This window comes from Crotalus tigris, unplaced genomic scaffold (genome assembly GCF_016545835.1).
Source record: "Crotalus tigris isolate CLP2741 ecotype Arizona unplaced genomic scaffold, ASM1654583v1 scf7180000024297.1652928, whole genome shotgun sequence".
Lineage (NCBI taxonomy): Eukaryota > Metazoa > Chordata > Lepidosauria > Squamata > Viperidae > Crotalus > Crotalus tigris.
In genome coordinates, this window is record NW_024100470.1 from 1,419,233 (window position 1) to 1,441,599 (window position 22,367).

Here is a 22,367-nt window from a genome sequence, read left to right on the forward strand (position 1 = left end):
GCCATTGTTGACTTCTTATCTGCTTTTCTAGCCAGGAAATTACCTGATAGTTTCAACATATCTAAATTCATCACCCACAACATGTCTTTGTTCTGCAGTGTTTGGTTTTCCTTTATTTCAGCCTACTTTATCATTGTGTTTGGACCTGAACTAAGCAAGAAGCATTTACTAATGAAAAGAAAGTACTGAAAACTAAAAGGAAGAAACTGAAACTTCATAGTCATATTGAGAAAGGTTTTTAATATCATGAGGAAATTTTAGGCTGATGGTAACCAAAGAGAAACTCTATTCACAGATTTAGCCAGAGTCTTTTTTATTTTCTTTGGATTTCAGCTCAGCTAGATAGAACTGAGAAGATCATTGGGATCTTGTTTACTTTCAGAAAGGCTGAAAGCATCTTGTTAAGGATGCTTCACTAGGAAGGGTGACCTTCCTCACTTCTAAGAATGAAATAGAAGATAACTATTGCATCATCTTGTCTCTTCAATTGCCTCATGTTTGTCACATTTCAGAGTTTGAAATATTCTGGTTCCCCCTGCCTCAAATAACACAGAGTTCCAAATACAACTTTAATACCATTTAAAAATATGTAACATGAAAGTAAGTTTCTCACTTAGCATCTATTATTTGGATTATTTTTTATGGGAACCAACTTTTTATCTTTGTTCTTCCTTAGTCCATGCACAAAAACTGGCATTTGCTAAGGTAGAATAAACATGTTTTTTCTTTGATACATTTTTGCAAAATGTCTTATGCTAATCATAAGAAACATAATCATGATGTTTCTTGTCATTATTGAATTAACATCAAATTTAGTTCTCTCCTTGTCTCAAGAGAACTACCATAACCATCAAAACCAAATCAGAACTGAACTGTGTGCAATTCACAGTTAGACTTGGAGATATTGATACAATAAACATTTCTATGAGATCTGAGAGAATGTGTAATTATAAACAAATGAATTCAGGTAATTATCCAATTAATCCCAATTATTTCTGCTTCTTTTACAAGTCCCTGGGCAAGTGAGATATGTTAAACCAAATTGTAATCAAAGACAAAGGTGTACCATTCTGATCTGGATTGGAAGAAACATTTTCTATTAAAAATGCTTATTTGACTATAAAAGCCACATAAACCAGCAGAGTAGCCTTTCAAATGAGGGTATGCTATTTAGCAAAGAATTCAATAAGGGATAATGTGAAGTCAAAGAAAGTGATACAAAAAAGGAATTATGTCATGCAAGTTTTCTATCCTGGTGATAATGGTTTTGCCTGGTGTGCTCTGCAAAATTCCTCACTTGAATTGCATCACCAGTGATCCTCTTCTGATTCTTCATAAATACCATCAGTTAGGAGATATCATCATTGGTGGAATTATGTCTCAGATCTACATATTTTCAAATACAATAACCTTTCAGGAACAACCTTCTACTGACCTTTTTTATAAAAATGAGTAAGAGGCATATAAAATATATTAGAGAAAGTTTTGCTCTGTTCTGCCCGAACCTTCTTTTGCTAATCTTTCCTTCTACCATGTCTCTCTTATAAAGGCACAGATTGACTATCCAAGTCTCCATTCATAAACATTGCAATTGTTTAAGAATGTTTGGATTATGAGATTCAACCAAACATTTTGATGTAAAATTATGTGCAGTCTCACCATGTACATACAGTGTGATTAAGTTCATATTTGGGTATTTGTGGTTTGGATGGTGAATTTCTCTGCTCATTCTCAGGTATGGTTTAAAATGCTTTATATGTATGTAGCTGCTGAACGTTAATGAGAACTCAGGGTCTTCTTGAACCATGAGATCAGTGGCAAATAAATTTGATAAATAAATAAAATGAAAGCTATATGAATCAATATTTCTTTTATAGCTATTTAAATTGGATAAAATGACTACATGATACTTATGAGTCAGAAATGTTATTGCTTTGTAATATATGCCATCTTTTGAACAAACTCATTTCAAGTCAGCCTCTACACTTCATTTCAGGGTGGTGACTCAGCTCTACCAACACATTTTGTCTTTGGCATTTGCTGTAAAGGAGATCAATGAAAATCCTCAGATTTTGCCCAATTTCACTCTGGGCTTCCATATCTACAACAGTCATTTTATTGCAAGCTGGACGTATCATGCCTCAATGGAACTCTTCTCAACCCAAGGCAACTTCACCCCTAACTATAAGTGTGATACAAAAAACAATCCAGTATCAGTCATTGGAGGACCTAATTCAGAAATATTTATCAACATGGAAGCTATCCTGTCAATTTACAAGGTTCCACAAGTACAATATTTCTTCTCTTTTTAAACTTTATTTTCATACGCCATCGTTCATGAAGACACACATACCTATTTTTGGTGTTAATATAAGTTGTCATCCAAATAAGCATTCTAATTAAAATAATGAAACTTTGATTTTTTTAAAGCAATAAGCAAGTATTTATTAAAATATTTGCATATTAAAAATAGTTCAAAAGGAATAAAACATGATACCAAAAAATCCCTTAGTAGGGGCAGTCTAGAGCTTTTCTGTTTTAGCTCATAGTCTGATCAAAGCAAGATTAGTCCCTAATATTGGCTAACATGGCAAAACCAGAAATAACTTTAACTTGATCTCTAGGATTTCTCTGTAGGAAAAATGCATGTAATTTGATTATTTTAGGACAGAACTAAGTGATACAGACAGACAAGATTGCCACACCTTTATATATCAATTATTCTAATCTTAGAATAATTGATATATAAAGGTTTGAAAAAGATATAGAAATTATCCCTCTCCTGTGGAATGTTGTCTAAGGGTAGATGGAACCATGGTTTGATGAAACTAGCTAATTTATAAAAACAACCAGCAAGAGGAATATTATTTATAATCAGGATAAAACAACACTATTTAAAGATTTCTTGTTATTACAACATGCTGTACAAGCTAATGTTTGCTTATAGTAAATGTAAACTGAGTTATACCATGGCCAAAGAAGGTGGTCTTTGCTTATTCAGGCACAAAATCAGTGTCCATTCATTGATGCAACAATATTAACAAAAAACCATACCAGCTGAAGCATAATTCTTAACCTGATTTAGATAGACATTTTTCAACTTCTCCATATAGGGTTGAGAGAGAGCATCCAAATTTTTATCTGTTTTTATCTAAAGCAGAATTAAATTGCCATCCATAAAAGAGTATTTTGGCTTAAATGTTTGCAGTTTGACATTTTTGTAAGCTTTATACTGATTATTGATTGATTGATTGATTGATTGATTCCATATCTTCAAGTGATTCTTGACCTTTGGCAACTTTCTGGATAACTCCATACAGTTTTCTTGGCAAGTCTTTTCAAAGTAGTTTATCATTACCCTTTTTCTAGGATTGACAGAAAACAACCGGCCCATGGTCAATCAGATACATTGTGCCTAAGGCAAGACTACAACTGATGGCCTTCTGGTTTATAGCCTGATTATCTAGAATAATTTATAGACATTGCAAATGGAATAATGACCTTCATTACGAAATGGTATACTGTAGCTAGTAACCCTGATTCATCCATACTCACTGAATCTAATTAAAATTGAAACATTTAAACAATTTTCAGATCTCTTTCCCATGCCCTCATCTTTCTTTCTTTCTTTCTTTCTTTCTTTCTTTCTTTCTTTCTTTCTTTCTTTCTTTCTTTCTTTCTTTCTTTCTTTCTTTCTTTCTAGTTTACCTATGGTTCTGCTGCTGAGTTAAGTAGGAAAACTCAGATTGCTTTTTACCACCAGATGTTCTCTAATGTTAACAGACAATATAGAGGAATTCTCCAGTTACTTTTGCATTTCCAGTGGATGTGGATTGGAATATTGTACGACAATGATGACAATGGAGAGAGGTTTCTCCAGAATGTTGTTCCCATGTTTTCTCAGAAAGGAATCTGCTTTGATTTCATTGAAAGATTTCCAGTAATCACTTTTGTTGATAACATTGATAAGATGGTGACAGAAGGATTTCATATGTACTATGTTGTAACTGAAAGCACTGCTAATGTTTGTGTTATTTATGGTGATATTAAGACCATGGTATTTATAAGAATGTTTCCCACCATATTACAATATGAGAATGTTGCTGAAATGGCAGTAAATAAAGTTTTTGTTATGTCAGCTCAGATGGAGTTCACATCTCTTCCCTTTCAAAAGCATGAGAATATAGATTTCCTCCATGGTGTTCTCAGCTTTGCAATCCATTCAAAGGAGATATTAGGATTCCAGAAGTTTCTTCATATGAGAAAACCTATCTTGGAAAAGGAAGACGGAAATGGTTTTATTCAGCCCTTCTGGGAGGAAGCATTCAAATGTTCGTTTCCTGGATCCACACTGGACAGCCAAGCAACAGAGACCTGCACTGGTGTGGAGAAGCTGGAGACACTTCTTTCATCTGTTTTTGAATCAAGAATGACTGCCCATAGCTATAGTGTCTATAATTCAGTCTATGTTGTGGCACATGCTTTATATGCTATGCTTTCCTTGGGAGTCAAGAAGACAGCAAGGATCCATAAAGGAAGACAGATCCTTCTCAGTCAACTTATCTGGAAGGTAATAGTTTACTCAAGATGCCATGAGGGAAATCATCTTGAGGGAGATATTCTTTTCCTTTTAAGGGTGCAGGTCTTTCAGCCTTTTGAGAGGGATCAGATTAGGGTTAGGGTTATAAATCTAATACTTTTATTTTAATGTTCCAGTAACAGAATCTTGCAAGCCTGAGTACATATCTTCTCCTGCATAGATTGTCCCTGTGACTATGTAGAGCAGACCAGGAGGAAGCTAACCACCAGATTGCAAGAACACAAGCAAGCGATCAAACGAGGAGACCCAAACTCATTGGTAGCCTCACACTGTAATGAACAAGGTCATACATTCAATTTAGCAGCAGCTACTAAGTTTGTTCAATAAGCAGGCACAAAAACATCCAGGGAGGTGATTGAAGCCTTCATCAGTCAACAGGAGTGCTATTTACCACAGGGTTATCAAGTACTTAGGAGACAAATGCTTGGCAGCACAAGCCAACAACTGCCAAAGATTTAATAGCCAGCCATCAACACCCCAAATCAATAGCCACACACAACAGGCACTATGCTGTATAAATAACACACATAGAACAACTCATAGTATATACTCTGCTAGAGAGAAATTCCCTGAAGATGAGCTTCAGCATGATCTGAAAGTGCAGAAAACCAAACTTCTGGTCCCGGTGACTGACCCAGATTGGATTCTGCAACATTATCCTGAGACTCTTATATTTCCCTTCATTCATTTCCTCCCATGCTCACTCCTTTTATCTTCAAGAGAGCCAGAGTCATGTCTGAAACACTTTCTCATATTATTATTATTTTTACCTCAAACTCTCATTTATTTTATCTGACCACTGTCTTGGTTTTGGCTCTTCCTCTGGTTCCTTCAGGATATTCCTACTGCCCATTATAAAGATATGGATATAAGTTAATGACAATCATCCTAGAAAGTCCTAATGTATAATGTATTCCTGCAAAAGTGTTTTAATTCATGCTTCATAGCCATTTCCTCTTTCATTGCAATACCATTCTGATTCATTTTATTTGCCTTCTTCTTCTGTTTAACATGGAGTAGATCTTCTTTAGGGAGATCAAATTCAAATGGGAAAAGATTAATGCCCTTTATTATATACTGATGAAATACTTCCTTTCCTTTCCTTTCCTTTCCTTTCCTTTCCTTTCCTTTCCTTTCCTTCCCTTCCCTTCCCTTCCCTTCCCTCCTTCTTCAGCTCAACTATTTTGTGAGACATGTCTGCTTTAATAACAGTGTTGGGGAAACGCTTTACTTTAATGCAAATGGGGAACTGGAAACTGGATTTGATATTATCAACTGGGTTATATTCCCCAACCAATCCTTCTTTAGAGTCAAAGTTGGGGAGGTACAACTCCTGTCTTCTAACAAAGAAATGTTCACTATTTCAGAGAAAACCATAATGTGGACACACAGGTTTAATCAGGTAGGCTTATGTCACATATTGCCCTATTCTTCATATGCATGGCAATGTGCCTTCCACCTGCTTTTGATTTGGGAAGAAAGTACATTAATATAAAAATTGTGCTCCCACATTCTACATTTACTCTGACTTGGCAAAAGATAAGTGTTGCTTGACACATGAATTTTAAAGGGAACAACAAGTATTATATCTTTCTTCTATCTCCCATCTTATTCATGGGAAAACTAATTTTCAGTTGCTCTGCTAGACAGGGATATGAAACATTAGTATCTGTATGCTGTAGTCAAAACAAGAGTTTTGCTAAACTGAGGTTCTTACAGTGATTGTCTCTCCTTTGATAGACTAAAACCAGTCAGCACAAAACTTTAGAGCTGCATGAATACAATTTAAATCCTGCTGCTTCTCTTCTTCTGGAGGCAAAAAATGTAAATCGTGTTGTATTTTTCTAAGATGTTCAACATCTTTCAATGTTACTAGGAACATATTTTTTTTTAAAAAAAATTGCATAACTTCTATCCTCAAAGAAAAATGTGGTAATCAAAGAAGTATTTAGAAAAATCAGTCAGAGTTCCAGCAAGTGTTTCTGATTACATTCATAGCAAATTCATATAGATACAAATTCATTCCTTCTAAGGAAATTAGAATTTTTTTCTGATTTGGAAAAAAAAGTGATAGAATTGATAGAATCATATATGTGTGATTTTACATTGACTCATTAAAGTTTCCAGAAACATTGGAAAGAGATTTTAATTTTGTATACCAATGGGATCTATATTTACATTAAATATTATTTATAACAATTCAACATATTCATGAAATTTTATTCTCAAAGACCTTAAATTTGATATTTGGACCTAGAAATCCTAAAAAAAAAAATTCCTTATAAGAAACTACAGACAATGAGAACTAAAAATACAGTTGATGTAAACATTTATCAAAGGAGGAAAAAAATGTTTTTATGCCTTTTCTGAATAGACACGGCCTTCTTCTCTTTGCAATCCCAGTTGTCATTCAGGCTATAGCAAGCTCAAGCAAAGAGGAAAGCCATTTTGCTGTTATCATTGTATACCTTGTCCAGAGGGGAAGATTTCTGACCACAAGGGTAAGTAATTCCATGGACAGAAATGACTTCTAGTACATGCTCCAGGCAAAAATAAGTTCAAACTTCGTAGCATTTGCACAATTCTCAGAAGTTTAAAACAATCTTAGTTTATCTTCAAATATCTTATTAGAAGAAGTCTATGGTGATTCTCAATCATCCATGTCATGGCTGTCCCAAAGGTGCTTTTCAAAAGACAATTGGACTTCTCACCAAGAAAGTCCAGTTGCCTTTTGAAAAGCATTTTGGGTCATGAGAAGAAGCTTTTAACGATAAATGACTAAAATGGAAAAGGAAAGGGGAAGAAAGTTGCTAGATTAGACATTAGATAATTTACCAATCCAAGTAAGGCCATCTGATCTTCTTTTACTTATTTAAACTGGACATTCATTTGGTCTGACTGTGGAAGTTTATAAATAATTTGAAACAAAGAGACAAACAAATAAATATACAAATAAATTGCTCAGAATAGAAGCAGGATCAGTTTCTTTATTTGGCCCCACTTTGATGGTAAGTGGTATTCTTCAAGATTTTATAAAAATCTGTATTTGATTGGTCTAATACAATGTTCTAGATCTGGTTTTTTTTTTCCAGACATGGACAACTGCTTTCAATGTCCACAAGATCATTATCCAAATGAGGAGCAAAATTTTTGCATTATAAAATATGTAACTTTTTTGTCCTATGAAGAACCTTTGGGGATCACCTTCACCAGTTTTATTATTATTTTTTCCCTCATTACTATTTTGGTGCTCTGGCTGTTCATTAAACACAATGACACCCCTATTGTGAAAGCCAACAATGAGACTATTACCTACATTCTTCTCATCTCCCTCCTGCTCTCGTTTCTCTGTGCTTTACTATTTATTGGTCGGCCTCATCAATGGACATGTCTTCTTCGACAAGTTCTATTTGGCATTATCTTTTCCATATCAGTTTCTAGCATTTTGGCAAAGACTATCATTGTAATTCTTGCTTTCATGGCTACCAACCCAGGGTCTAGAATTAGAAAATGGATGGGGAAGAAACTGGGTGTTTCTATTATTCTTTCTTGCTCTTTTATTCAAACCATTATTTGTATTGTATGGCTATCAACCTCTCCCCCATTCCTAGACGTTGACATGTATTCCATGCCAAAGGAAATTGTATTGATGTGTAACGAAGGCTCAACCATCATGTTCTACTGGGTTCTTGGTTTTATGGGTTTCCTGGCAACTATCAGCTTCATAGTGGCTTTCCGTGTCAGGAAGTTACCTGACACATTTAATGAAGCCAAATTCATCACCTTCAGCATGCTGGTATTCAGCAGTGTTTGGTTCACCTTTCTTCCAACATACTTGAGCAAAAAAGGAAAATATATGGTGGCCATGGAGATTTTTTCCATTTTGTCCTCCAGTGGTGGACTACTGGCTTGTATTTTCTTCCCCAAATGTTATATTTTGATAGGAAAACCAGAACTGAACAGTAAGGAACAGCTAAGAAGAATAACAATGGAGTAATTGAAAAATTTCTGATTGTATTTCTAAATTAGTGATGAATAAACAACTTGTAATAAAGGGATAGAATTTGCAAATAATTTTGTTGATGTGGATTTTTTTTTTAAAAAAATGATGTTTTATAATTAAATGTCATAAAAGCTAATTTATTTATTTAGAAAATTTATATGGCCACCACTCATTCTCCATGAATCTGAAAGTTTACAAAAAATAAAAATAAAAACTCAATATACAACAATAAGAAAAATAGCCTCCTCCACCAGCAACAACCATCAGTCAAACAAGACACTTGATGGGCTCCATGCTGCTCTGGCTTCCTCAGGTCCATTGGCAAAACCATGTCTTCAGGGCTTTGATAAAAAGTCAAAGTGAGGTACAGTGTAATCTCCGTGGGTTCCAAAGGAAGGGACCTACCACAGAGAAGGCTCTTCTTCTGGGTCCCACCAGGTGTATCTTGTCTCTTTTTGAGACACAAGACTCACAACATTCCCTGCCTCCCCACTCTGGTGGATCAAGTGAATGCAACTAATGCCTAATAAAGTATGAGAAAATAGAAAAAAATAAAAGTTCAGAAGCTATAGATAAATGAAAACAAATAAAATAAAAAGTAGAACAAAAACAACAAAGGCAATAATAAAGTGCTTTCTAACCTTCATTCTACTGAGCATAAGCTACTATAAGAACTTTTCACCCTCTGTTAAAGCTACTTTTTAATGTAGCTTGCATAAATATTGTGAAGTTCATCCACAAATCCTAACCAGACAAGGTGATTTTTATTCAATGTTTCTTACATCTGTGTTCAAACAAATGTATACTACAAAACAATGTTCACTAGATAAATTCAAGGTAGGAAATATCAGTAAGGTGAGTCTGACTTTACAGTGGAATGTAGGAGTCAGCACAAGAAAGCCAGTTTTTCAGCTCTAAATGTATAGTGACAAAATTTGAGGTAATCTTAGAAGATGACTCACCTTATGCTGATTTCTAAATATGATATTAACATAAACAAACAATGACACACGTTTTAAAAACAATTTTATTTTCATGGAAAAAAGATTTGTGTTATTCAGTTCTGATTAGTGACTGATTAGCCTATAATATTATGTCAAATGTTTCTCAATTCCATTATCTGGAATAGGAATGGTTGACATAAAAAGAAAAGGAAAGATGGAAAGATGGGAGGGAGTGTGGGTGGGAGGAAGGAAGGAAGGAAGGAAGGAAGGAAGGAAGGAAGGAAGGAAGGAAGGAAATATTATTTTACATATATTCAAAAAGAACCCATAACTACTCAGTGGTACATTATGATAAAAGACTAATTCTAGGAAGATTACTTTTATAATATCTGCATTAATCTCACTAATTCCATTATGCTTCTTTTATATTATTTCTCTAGCTTTTTAGAAGTGAAGTACTCTAATACAGTCATGGCAAACCTTTTAGACACCGAGTGCCCCCAAACTGGCCCCACCCCCCACTCCACCCCTCCACCCTGCCCCCGCTCTGCTCCCCCATCCGCTGCCCAACCTGCCCACAGGACCACTCATCGCCTCCAGGGCCCACTGCAGATTGCCCAGGCAGCCCAGCAGCACTATGGCGGCCACACGGCCACACCCTCTATACTCTGCAGGATGGGGTGTAAGAGCAAAGTCTTGTCTACGCTTCCTGGCTGCCATGTTCTTGGCTGAACTGCTCCATGTAGGCCACGCTCGAGGGCGACTCTCCTTTAGGGGGGCTGCTGAAGAAGAGGGGGTCACAGGGGGAGGCAAGGCTGGGGCAATGGCACGTGTGCCCACAGAGAGGGCTCTGAGTGCTGTCTCTGGCACCCATGCCAACGGTTCACCACCACTGCTCTAGCATTTTCAAAATGAAATATCTTTGAAATGATCCCATCAGCAATTTCATTTTATAAATAGCTAAATTATTATTTTCGATTTTTTAGGTCACAGTTGGTAATTTGTTTTCTTTCTTTATTCAAATCTGTCAAGGAATCTCAGCCACATAATAATTAATTTTAAATCTTTATTTGAAAACCAAATATATGTACATATGAGTATAGACTAAGGATCATATTGCTAATAAACTAAATGCAGACTAACAACAGCAAATGAATTCTACATGATGATAAATATCCTGGTGATTTTTTTAAAAAAGAAACTTAAATCCTGGCTATATTCTCCAATTCCTTGTAGACTTGCTTTTGCAGGGGTATCAAACTCGCCACGTCACATGATGTGTCGCAATGTATTATAAATTTTTTTTCCCATTGCTGGGAAAAGGACCTATGGGCTTTTTGCTAATCCAGGGAACATGGAGGGAGATGGTTTTTGATCAAAGATGATGAATATATTTCTGTGATATCTCATAGAACCTGTGATCTTGAGTAGGTTATTTTTCTGGCAATTATCAAATTAACCCCAATTACTTTTGCTTTATCTCCAAGTCTTAAGGGAATTTCATTAACCACCAGGAAAAATAAAACATTAAGAAAAAAGCAGCTTGTCATTATTTGCTCTATAATATAAAAAAGCGATGTATATGCTGTATATATGATGGTGTTGCCCTTTAACGTATGTTAAGGGTGCTGTAAACCAACCAAGTGGTCATTCACGTTAGGCTGTGCTATTCAGCCAAGTATTTATTACAAGAAAAAAATTGGGCAAATGAAAGACTGAAAACAAGGAATTCCATCATGCAAATTAATGAAGCTTTCTGTATTGTATTAATGCTTTTGTCTGGAGTACTCTCAGAGGTTCCTAACATGAACTGCATTGTTAGTGATCCTGTTCCAATTCTTCATAAATACTATCAATCAGGAGATGTCATTGTTGCTGGTATTTTGTCTCAAATCTATATATTTTCAAACACAATACACTTTCACGAAAAGCCTTCTACTGACCTTTTCTATGATACTGAGTAAGATGCTCATGTATCTAAAACTAATTGTTCAAATATGGGTTTGCTGGATTAGTGTTGGTTCTCTATTGTATTAACCCTTTTTCTGTGAAGACTGAAAATGTTTAAGAACATGTTGGATGTAAAAGTCAGTTCAGCAATGCTGAACTGGGAATAATGGTTCTATTCAATCTCATTCATATAGATGAATTCATAATTCTGATATATCAGGAGTCCCCTATTCATTAAAAATTATTAGAGCAAATCAGTTTCATGATTAAATACATTTTAATTTAATGAAATGCCTGTATATGTGTGAACATAACAATCTTCCCAAATATTTTAAAATATCTTTCATCTGGTCATTTATACTCAGCTATAAAGTTGCACTGATTTCATTGTTTCTAAAATGAACATCAACAGATTGAATTTATTATTAATAATTTCCTGGAAATTTAATTATTCATAACAATACACTACTTATTTAATTCAGATTTTGTAAGACTTCTATAGCTAGGAGAAATGTTGTTTAGGCACAGTCTTGATTATGATGGCGATGATGATGATAATAAATATTAATTCATGAGCTTAATTAAGGGGAAGGGGAGACAATAGCCAGGTGCAGGTGACCACTGAATCTATCACTGAATATAGAATATAGAATATAGATCTAATTGCAGCATGAAGCAGAAAGGTAATAATGATATTGAATTGTGTATTCTTGCATTCTTGGCAATTTTCTGACGTTAAACAATGTTTTTTAAAGTAGTATTAATATTGGGTGGTAAAAATGGATTTAGATATATTTAACAACATTCATCAGCAACCATATGAGGGAAACTATGAGTATAGCATGTTAAAAGCTGTGAGGTGAATGACAATGTCCTACATCTCTTTTTCTAAAATCAATTTACTAAAATCAATATGTAATTTTCATTTCAGAGTAGTGACTCAGCTCTACCTACATATTTTGTCTATGGCATTTTCTGTAAAGGAGATTAATGAAAATCTCCAGATTTTGCCCAATCTCACCCTAGGCCTTCATATCTATAACAGCAATTTTATTGCAAGCTGGGCATACCATGCCTCAATGGAACTCTTCTCAACACAAGGCAAGCTAATCCCTAACTATAAGTGTGAAACAGAAAACAATCTAGTGTCAGTCATTGGAGGACCCGATTCTGAAGTCTGTATCCACATGGCAGCCATCCTGTCCATTTACAAGATTCCACAAGTAAGTGTTGCCTCCCAGATTTTAATTCAATCTATATGTTTAGTTACTATCTATCATCTACATATCTATCTCACACTGAAATATGCACAGATATAGTTTTGTTAACTGGAAATTAAAAATGACATTTGAATAAATAGTTTTATAGAAATAAGGAGAAGTATCATGTTTTTAAAGGACATTTCAAATACACGTTTCTTTCTTTTGAGCCAAATTGTATGACATTATGCCTTTCCTTTAAGTTCAGGATAAATTCTCTCCCTTTTGGAATCAATAGGATAGAAAAAAATACAGTAGTTCCATTTTGCTTTAACTATAAATTGGTAATGAAAACCTCTGAAGAACATAGATTTTCCTTTAGTGAGAAATAAGCAAATCTGTAAAACATTGGGAGATGTTTTTGTTTGGCCTTAAATGAAACAAAAATATTGCACTATTCCTTTAGAGTACACGCAATGTTATACTAACTGAACTCCTTCTCATGGCTAAAGGCGGGACCTGAACTCATGATTTTCTGCTTTCTAGCATGATGCCTTCTAGCATTTTTTTCTACATTTCTGTCATGTGATCTCATTGATTACATTCAAGCAATCACCACTGTAATATGCAATTGTTCCTGAGACTCTGTATGAGTAAATCACTTTCACTCTCTAATCTCTCTAACCCATCCATGGAGAAAAACATCTGTACCTAAATTGCAGTCATTCAAAATGTTGCTCAATTTTCCACAATATAGCAATTTTCACTGATATATGAATTGCTTTTTGGCATAAATCAATAATACCCTCAATGACACTAATTTATATATTCTGATATATTCATTCATTACATTTATGCCTTAATTTCCACAAACATATCTATTAACTGGGCAAAACTGTCATTCATCTTCACTTTTTTCTTTTATTGTGACAAATAATATATTTATTTAATGTATTTCAGATATTAATTCATGCTCTAATCTTTCATCATAAGTTGGTCTTATATTGACTCTTGTTGGATTTGGTTAATCAATGTATTTTTGGGGTGCTTGTTGTTTGAAATCATGATAAAATGCATTTGCATTGAAGATCACTATAATTAAGCATTTTTATTTGAGGATGTTTTCTAAAAACTTAAAAACACCTAATATTCTCCTATGGCTTATGTAATGATACAAACACCATGAGGAGATAAAATGCCCATTATTCATTCAAGGACTTTTTCAGTAATGTTATTCACTCATAGCAAAACATCTCTGCATGTTTAACCTATAGGACTTTCATAATCTTTTTTATGTAAAAAATAAATTGCATCTCAATCACATTCATGTAAAAATAAAAATAAATATTTATCTAGATATAAATACTCAAATATATTTTTCTTATTTTTATAGTTCACTTATGGTTCTGCTTCTGAGACGAATAGGAAAACTCAAGCTGTTTTCCAGCACCAGCTCTTTCCAGATGTACAAAGACAATATAATGGGATTCTTCAGTTACTGTTGCATTTCCAGTGGACATGGATTGGAGTAGTATATGACAATGATAATAATGGAGAGAGATTTATCCAGGATGCTCTTCCTATATTTTCTCAGAGAGGAATCTGTTTTGATTATATTGAAAAATTCCCAGTAATTACATCAGTTAGTGACATTGATAAGATGGTGACAGAGGGGTTAAACCTGTACGGTGTTGTAATTGGAAGCATTGCTAACATATCCATTATTTATGGTGAAATTGAGACCATGATATTTGTCAGACTGTTTCCCATTATATTGAAATATGAGGATGTAACAATACATGCAACAGGAAGGGTTTACGTTATGACAGCTCAGATGGATTTCACATCATTCTCCTTTCAAAAGAATGAAGACATAGACTTTCTTCATGGTGCCCTGTCCTTAGCAGTTCATTCAAAGGAGGTCCTGAGATTCACTGACTTTCTTCAGTTGACAAATGCTACCTTTAAAGGAGAAGATGGTTTCATTCAGGCTTTTTGGGAAGAAGCCTTTGGATGTTTCTTTCCTGAGTCCATGATAAAGAGGCAAGGAAGGGTCTCCTGCACTGGTGAGGAGAAACTGGAGAATCTCCCAGCATCTATTTTTGAAATGAGCATGACCTCCCATAGCTACAGCATCTACAATGCAGTCTATGCTGTGACATATGCTTTGCACAACATGCTTTCATTTCAATCAAAAAAGAGTGTCCATGAAGCAACCCAAAGCCTACTGGCTCAACACCTGTGGAAGGTAAAGTCCTGGACAATCTAATTTCATTTAGGTCAATTTGGTTCATAAAAGAGATTCTAGACTAACTAGAAAAGACTTATACTTCCACATTTCTTAAGACCGTTTTGTAAAGTAGCACAAGTGGTTTGAAACTTCAAAAATATGAGGGCTGAGTGGACACTGATTCACAAATGTGGCTGGCATCTTCAAAGGCAAGGTGATCTGCCTCATAACAGTTGCCAATGAAACAATCTGTTGTCTAAACCATGGCCCTAATTTTATTAGTTAATTAATTAAATTATATGTCCAATGTCACTATCTCAGGTGACTCTCAGTGGCTTAAAATAGTATAAAAGCATTAATATGTAAACATTAAAAGCATCAATGTTAAGATGAACAAATAAAAGGTGAAAACCGAGAGGAGAGATGGTACAGGAATGGACCTTTTTTTCTCATTCAATCAACCACCTTCAGCATAGCACACCCCCATACCACACACCCCTGAAACCAATTGCCAGAACCAGTTTTTAAGGTTCTTCTGGAAGGCCAGAAGCAGATCTAACTTCAGGAGGCATGATATTCAAAAGGACAGGGAAATGGCAGAGAAGGCTCTTTCCTTTGACCCCACTAGCTGAAATTCTTTAACTGACAGGATCCAGAGAAGATGTCTTCTGCCAGCATGAGTGAGGTGGGAAATCCCATTAGAGCAAGATGGTGTCTCATGGAATCTAGTCTCAAATCATGAAGGATTTAAAGGTGATTAATCAACATCTTGAATTGGACCTGGAAGCCAACCAACAACCAATGCAGCTTTCCTAACACCATGTTGCATGGCCACCCTAGGGGCTCCAGCTAGTGGTGGGATTCAAACTACCAGTTCTCTGCATGGATGCAGGCTTCCCAGGCCTAGAATGGATTTCCAGAAGTGACATCCATGCATTTCTGGCAGGCTGTTCTAGGCCTGGGAGGCCTCCTCCAGGCCTCTGAAGCCTAGAGCAGACTTCTGGAAGGGACATCCATGCATTTCCAATGGATTGTTCTAGGCCTGGGAAGCCTCCTCCAGGCCTCCCAGGCCTAGAACGGACTTTTGGAAGCAGTGTGGGTTCAGCCAGTTCTCCAAATTCTGCAAAATTTAGCTACCGGTTCTCCCGAACCAGTTTGAACTGGCTGAATCCACCATTGGCTCCAGCTATAGTTTCTGAGTACTCTTCACAGATAGCCCCATAATAGTAATCCAAATGGAAGATTACTAAAGCATGAGTTTCCATTTAAGTTTTTTTCAGGTATAACAAAATAGATATAGGCAGAAAACAGGAATTAGAATGATGTTCTAGAGAAAAAGGAGAAATATCTCCAAGGTCCCTTCCAACTTTACTACTATTACTACTAGGGTCTGACCATGACAGAGGGGATACTGACACAACTCCAACAAATCATATCCAGGGTAGGACCACTATCCTGAATCTACTATGAATGATCTGAGATAGGTCCATAACTTCCATGGTGACCATACACTCCCGAGACTCCTCCAATGTCATCCCCAAGTTCATAAGGCTGGGGAACCTCACCACTCACCCCAGATTGCCCTCCAAGAGCTATGGCATAAAGGTTGCTATGCAGCAGGGAGGCTGGTACAACAGAAAAAGTCCCAACTGATTCTATGAGCCCAGATTGAGGAACAGGATCTCACATTTGGAAACTCTTAAAGCAGAATAAATTTCTAGATGACAACTGCTCTCCCTCCTCTGCCCTGTGCATTTTGCTAGTGCCAAACCATAAACCCTGAAGCCCAACATGACCCAACAGATACCAGCCATGAAAGCTAGTATTGCTTCACAGATTTTCATGTGAACCCTATTCTCACAGTGTATAACATGCTTTTCTTAAATAGGATGCATTCCTATTTAACTCTTCTATAGTAGTTCTATAGAGATTGAAATTGTGATTCCAAGCAGCTTCAGTTTTGAATGGAGAAATCTATCCGATCAGCCATAGAAAGACATTGATGCAGCTTCATTTTATCCAATACTGTACTTCTGATAAGCTATTTGCCTGAGAGGTCCTATGAATTGACACTTAACCATATTGGCACAATTCACATCCAATTATGTATATGCATGAGCTTGCATAGCAACATGTATGAAGCAATCAAAACTTGAGGCCTTTTCAGAAAATGAATTTATTCATCCTAATTTCTCCTTTTTCTCTAGAACACCATTCTAATTCCTGTTTTCTGCCTATATCTATTTTGTTATACATGAAACAAACTTAAATGGAAAAGAGCAATGTCATTAAATATGTCCTGATATCTCCTCTCCTCTCTTCAGCTCAACCATTTTGTGAAAATCATCTCATTTAACAACAGTGTTGGGGAAACAGTTTACTTTAATCAAAATGGAGAAATGGAAACTGGATTTGATATTTTCAACTGGGTAACATTTCCAAACCTTTCATTCCTTAGAGTCAAAGTTGGAGACATACAACCCTTGTCTCAGACAGAAAAAACATTTACTATTTCAGAGGAATCCATAATTTGGCCAAAGTGGTTTAATTAGGTAGGTCCTGTAATTCTTTGTCCTATTTGAGAGTTGTAAAACTTGAAAAGCTTTTAAAGTAACTCTTCTTCAACTATCTCAGAAAATTGCGTGAAAATACAGAGAAAATGTAGAAAGAAATGTCATATAACAAGATATAGGAGAAAGAATCCAACAAAACATGAAATGTTCAAATATATCCTTTTACATAGAATATCAGTGTGGAGGAATCATATATTTCAGGATCAGAATGCCATCTCTTCTTGCTTAATACATCCATTCAGGAATGTCAGGTTTATTAGATTGCATTTATCATACCATGGTTTGTCTCCAAAATAATGATTTAGATGTAATTAGAAGCTGCATTCATTCATTTGAGTCATTATCTACAACTGAAGAATTTCTAATAATAAACTTGTTAGAGGAAAATCAATATTAAACAAAATATCACCAAGGAATGCTAAAAAAATTAAAACATGACATTTAAATGGCATTCGATTCATGCTGACATATGTCAGATTACTTATTTTGTCTCTGACTCACTCACTACCTATCTATCACTCTCTATATGAACTTTTGGATGGACAGAAACAATTAATAAATCATTTTCCCTAAAAGATTCTGCATTATAAGTTATCATATATGAAATCCTTCTGAATGATTCACCTATGAAAGCACTTACCACTATGGTTATTTATAGATATGCACATTTGCAATATGAAAAATATTCTTCTCTTTCTTTAATTTTTAGACAAAGCCTCTTTCTGTTTGCAATGACAATTGTCATCCAGGTTACAGGAAGGCCAAAAAGGAAGGGAAACCATTTTGCTGCTATGATTGCCTTCTTTGTCCAGGAGGAAAGATTTCTAATCAGAAAGGTAAGTGATAATTCGTAGAGGAATAGTTGTTCACTTGTCATCTGTGATTACAACTGCTGAAGTACTCGGGTTGATTGATTGATTGATTCAATTTTTATAGACACCCAACTCAACCAAGTGACTCTGGAAGGCTTACAATTATAAAATTATAAAACAATTTAGGAAACATTAAAATAATAAAGACATCCACAGAATAAACAATACAAAGAGCAGCTGTGATGATTAAACAACTAATGGTAAACCCAAGTAACAGGGCAGCTAATAGGGCCCTTAACAAATTCCACATACATAGTCAAGTTTTTAAAGCTTTACAAGAAGCCAACCATGTTGGCCCATTCTAATCTCTGAAAGGAGAATATTCCATAAGAGGCTACAGTAGAAAATCTTCTATTATCTACCAGTCAACACTTTTTGGCTCATGGGATCTGTAGCATGCTCAATCTGTTGGATCAAATTGGATAGGTAGAAACCCTTGGAAAAAGACAGTCCTTCAGGTAACCCTATCCCAAGCCATATAGGGCTTTAAAGATAACAACCAGAGCCTTAAATTGCACTGGGAAACACACTGGCAGTCAGTACAACTCAATGAGTAGTGGTCTCACATGTGCCATGTAGCTGGTGCCATTAATTGCCCACATAGTTGCATTTCGTACTGTTGAGGTTTCGGAATGCTCTTCAAGGGCAGTAGAGCACATTATAGTAATCTAAGCAGGAAGTTACAAGGGAATGGCTGATGGCAAGCAAGATCCAGGAATGGATGCAACTGGCATACCACCCTTAGGTGTGCAAAAGCTTTCCTAACCATAGCTTCCACCTGCTAGTTGTCCATCAAGCGGTTGTGTACATATTTAAATAATTAATTAGATTTCATTATTTCAGTATCATTTTCATGAAAGTTGTTAGTAGAATAGAAGCCTGTTTTTTTCTTTTTCTCACAGACATGGACAACTGCTTTCCGTGTCCACAAGATCATTATCCCAATGAGGGGCAAAATTTTTGCATTCTAAAATATGTAACTTTTTTGTCCTATGAAGAACCTTTGGGGATCACCTTTACCAGTTTTATTATTATTTTTTCTATCATTACTATTTTGGTGCTCTGGCTCTTCATTAAACACAATGACACCCCTATTGTGAAAGCCAACAATGAGACCCTCACCTACATTCTTCTCATCTCTCTCCTGCTTTCATTTCTTTGTACCTTGCTTTTTATTGGTTGGACTCATCAATGGACATGTCTTCTTCGGCAAGTTACTTTTGGTATCATCTTCTCTGTGGCAGTTTCTAGCATTTTGGCAAAGACTATCATTGTAATTCTAGCTTTCATGGCTACCAAGCCAGGGTCCAGAATTAGAAAATGGATGGGAAACAGACTGGCTGTTTCTATGGTTCTTTCTTGTTCCTTTGTTCAAATCATTATTTGCATTGTATGGCTATCAACCTCTCCCCCATTCCTAGATGTTGACATGAATTCCATGCCAAAGGAAATTGTATTGATTTGTAATGAAGGGTCAATTGTCATGTTCTACTGTGTCCTTGGTTTTATGGGTTTCTTGGCAACTATCAGCTTCATAGTGGCTTTCCTGGTCAGGAAATTACCTGACACATTTAATGAAGCCAAATTTATTACCTTTAGCATGTTGATATTTTGTAGCATCTGGCTATCATTTGTTCCAACATACTTGAGCACAAAGGGGAAATAAATGGTAGCTGTTGAGATCTTTTCTATTTTGTGCTCCAGTGCGGGGTTGCTGGCTTTTATTGTTTTTCCAAAATGTTACATTATTGTGGTGAGGCCTGATTTAAATAACAAGGAACAGCTAAGAAGGGGAAGAATTTAAGAATTTAACATTAGGTGTAAATAAATAGATATTTCATTTTCAAATAAATTTCTTATATTTTATAAAGCTTGGTTTATGTGTTCTCATTATATAATCTCCTACTCTAAAACTGAAATCAAATAAAATTTGTTAATTACATGAAAGACAATCTATGTCAGCGTTATTTGGTTCCTTTCAACCATCTATCTGAAAAGAAAATGATAACTTTTCTGTTATCAGTTGACAAGGAGCAGCACTTAATCATCAGCTTATGTAGTATAAGTTTCACATATCCTAAATGACTTGCACCCATAACTGTCCACCCACAACTGTCTAAGTGGCATGAGCTGAAAATGTTTATACTTCCCAAAGCAGTAATTCATTGAGGAAGTGACTAAGGTATAAATGACCATGAGCAGGGCCTCCCAGTCCAGGAATAGGCATAATTGTGTTAACAAAACACAAAGCACAACTGCCACCTGCTCATCAAACAGGAGCCACAAGTCCAGGTGGATCCCCAAAGTGTGCACAGGATGTGTCTGGAGCCATTCAGAACAAGAGATGGAAGGTTCCCATAGCCGGAGAATCTAAAAACCCAAATCCACTTCGATTATTAGGACTTTTGCTGAAGTCTGTTGTTGCCTCATCCAGAGTCTCACAAACTCCAGGGACCAAAACAGAAACTGGATGGGGATACATAATTGGGAACAAAAAGGCAACAACTAGATACCTCAACCTGAGAAACTTCATGTAAATGTTAAATAGGAGAACAGAGAGCATTGAACCTGCAGCACCCACCAGAGCAAAGACTGCTGGTTGGGCCATTTCTCCCCTATAATACTGTGTTTTCCTGAAAATAAGACCTACCCAGAAATTCATCCATAGCCTGATTTTTGGGATGGACTTAATATAAGCCCTATCCCCAAAAATAAGCCTGGGACAGTGGGCGTGGCCAGCACAAGAGGTAGCAAGCGTGTGGGGACTGACGGTGTCTGGTAGCAGCCACAGCCCATCAGACCCTTGGCACAGCACAGGTAAGTCTGAGTGTAGAGACAGACACATGGGGTTGAGGCAGGCAATTGTGATGCACTGCATGGCTGCCTACCCTGGGATGGCTGCAGGCAAGCCAAGAGACTGTGGGATGGAGTGGGTAACACATTGGGATTGCCTGCCTCCTCCCCATGCCTCTGCTTCTGCCTGCTGCTGGTGTCAGCACATGAACCTCCCACAAGCCAGGCAGTGCTACAGCATGCCCAGATCGCCTGCCTCCCCCCCCCATGCTTTTTCTTCTGCTTGGTTCCCCCATGTACTTTTGCCCAAGGGGAGGCTGAAAGCTTTGTCTGCTTACAAATACAGTGCTTGGAAACAGAGTACCCATTTGCAAGCAGACGAAGCTTCCAGTCTCCCTCTGGGCACCTATGGAATGCTTGGAAATTGAGCAATTTGCTCCATTTCCAAGAATGACATACACATCCAAACACTTTTTGCCCAGATGGAGAAATGACAGAGACTGCTTTCAAAAGGAAAGAGTGTGGCAGATAGAGGGTGGCAGCAGTGGAGGCATGCTCTGCCCAGTCCTTCAGCTTCCCCTGCCCATCTGCACCGCTCTCCTCATCATCTAAAGCCATGTTGTATTCTGCTGGCACTCTCCTCACCTTCTGAGTGTCTGCCCTGGGAAGCCCTGTAAGACATTGTGACTGCAGGCAAGCAGGCAGTGGGAAGGAGAGGGCAGGTGACCACAAACATCCCCTGAAAATAAGCCCTAATGGGTCTTTTGGTCCAAAAAAAATAGAAGACCTGGTCTTATTTTTGTGGAAAAACAGTATTAACAGGGACCAGCATATGTCCATGTCCTTGAAGTATATTTTAGGAAGAAAATTTAAACATTATTGATCTACATTCAAAATTATTATACTTCTTACTTTGGTAAGCCTTAATATTACAAATTAAAATAGCATTAAACAATTTGATAAAATAATTAATTTTAAAATTTAATATTAAGAGTCTGATCTCCAAATTTTTCTATAACATTAAAATATGCATGTCAATACATCCAATGTAATTTTTAAACTTATTCTTCCCACAATACACAGAGAACCTATTTTGTAACTCAGAGAAGAAATGTTATAGTGTTACATTTCTCTCTTAATTTCTTGCTCCTTTCTTGTTTCTTGATCATTTTGTTAAAAAATGGTAATATTTCCACTGTAATT

The 22,367-nt window shown here is 36.2% G+C and overlaps 1 protein-coding gene and 1 pseudogene across 1 annotated transcript; both read left to right on the top strand.

The window, feature by feature from the left end:
• The first annotated feature begins 1,261 nt into the window (after nt 1–1,261).
• On the top strand, nt 1,262–8,597 carry LOC120299480 (vomeronasal type-2 receptor 26-like). The gene is made up of 6 exons (XM_039324333.1): nt 1,262–1,452; nt 1,997–2,288; nt 3,704–4,570; nt 5,775–6,002; nt 6,975–7,101; nt 7,693–8,597. Exons 1-6 carry the CDS (start codon nt 1,262–1,264, stop codon nt 8,595–8,597), a joined length of 2,610 nt encoding a protein of 869 aa, XP_039180267.1.
• Nucleotides 8,598–11,352: 2,755 nt separating this feature from the next.
• On the top strand, nt 11,353–20,175 carry LOC120299481 (annotated as a pseudogene).
• Nucleotides 20,176–22,367: the final 2,192 nt, after the last annotated feature.

Excerpts from the sequence above, each read along its gene's own strand:
- LOC120299480 (XM_039324333.1), top strand. The coding sequence starts at position 1,262 with ATGGTTTTGCCTGGTGTGCTCTGCAAAATTCCTCACTTGAATTGCATC. Across the intron at positions 1,453-1,996 it reads GACCTTTTTTATAAAAATGA|GGTGGTGACTCAGCTCTACC; the intron begins GTAAGAGGCATA and ends ACTTCATTTCAG. Across the intron at positions 7,102-7,692 it reads GAAGATTTCTGACCACAAGG|ACATGGACAACTGCTTTCAA; the intron begins GTAAGTAATTCC and ends TTTTTTTTCCAG.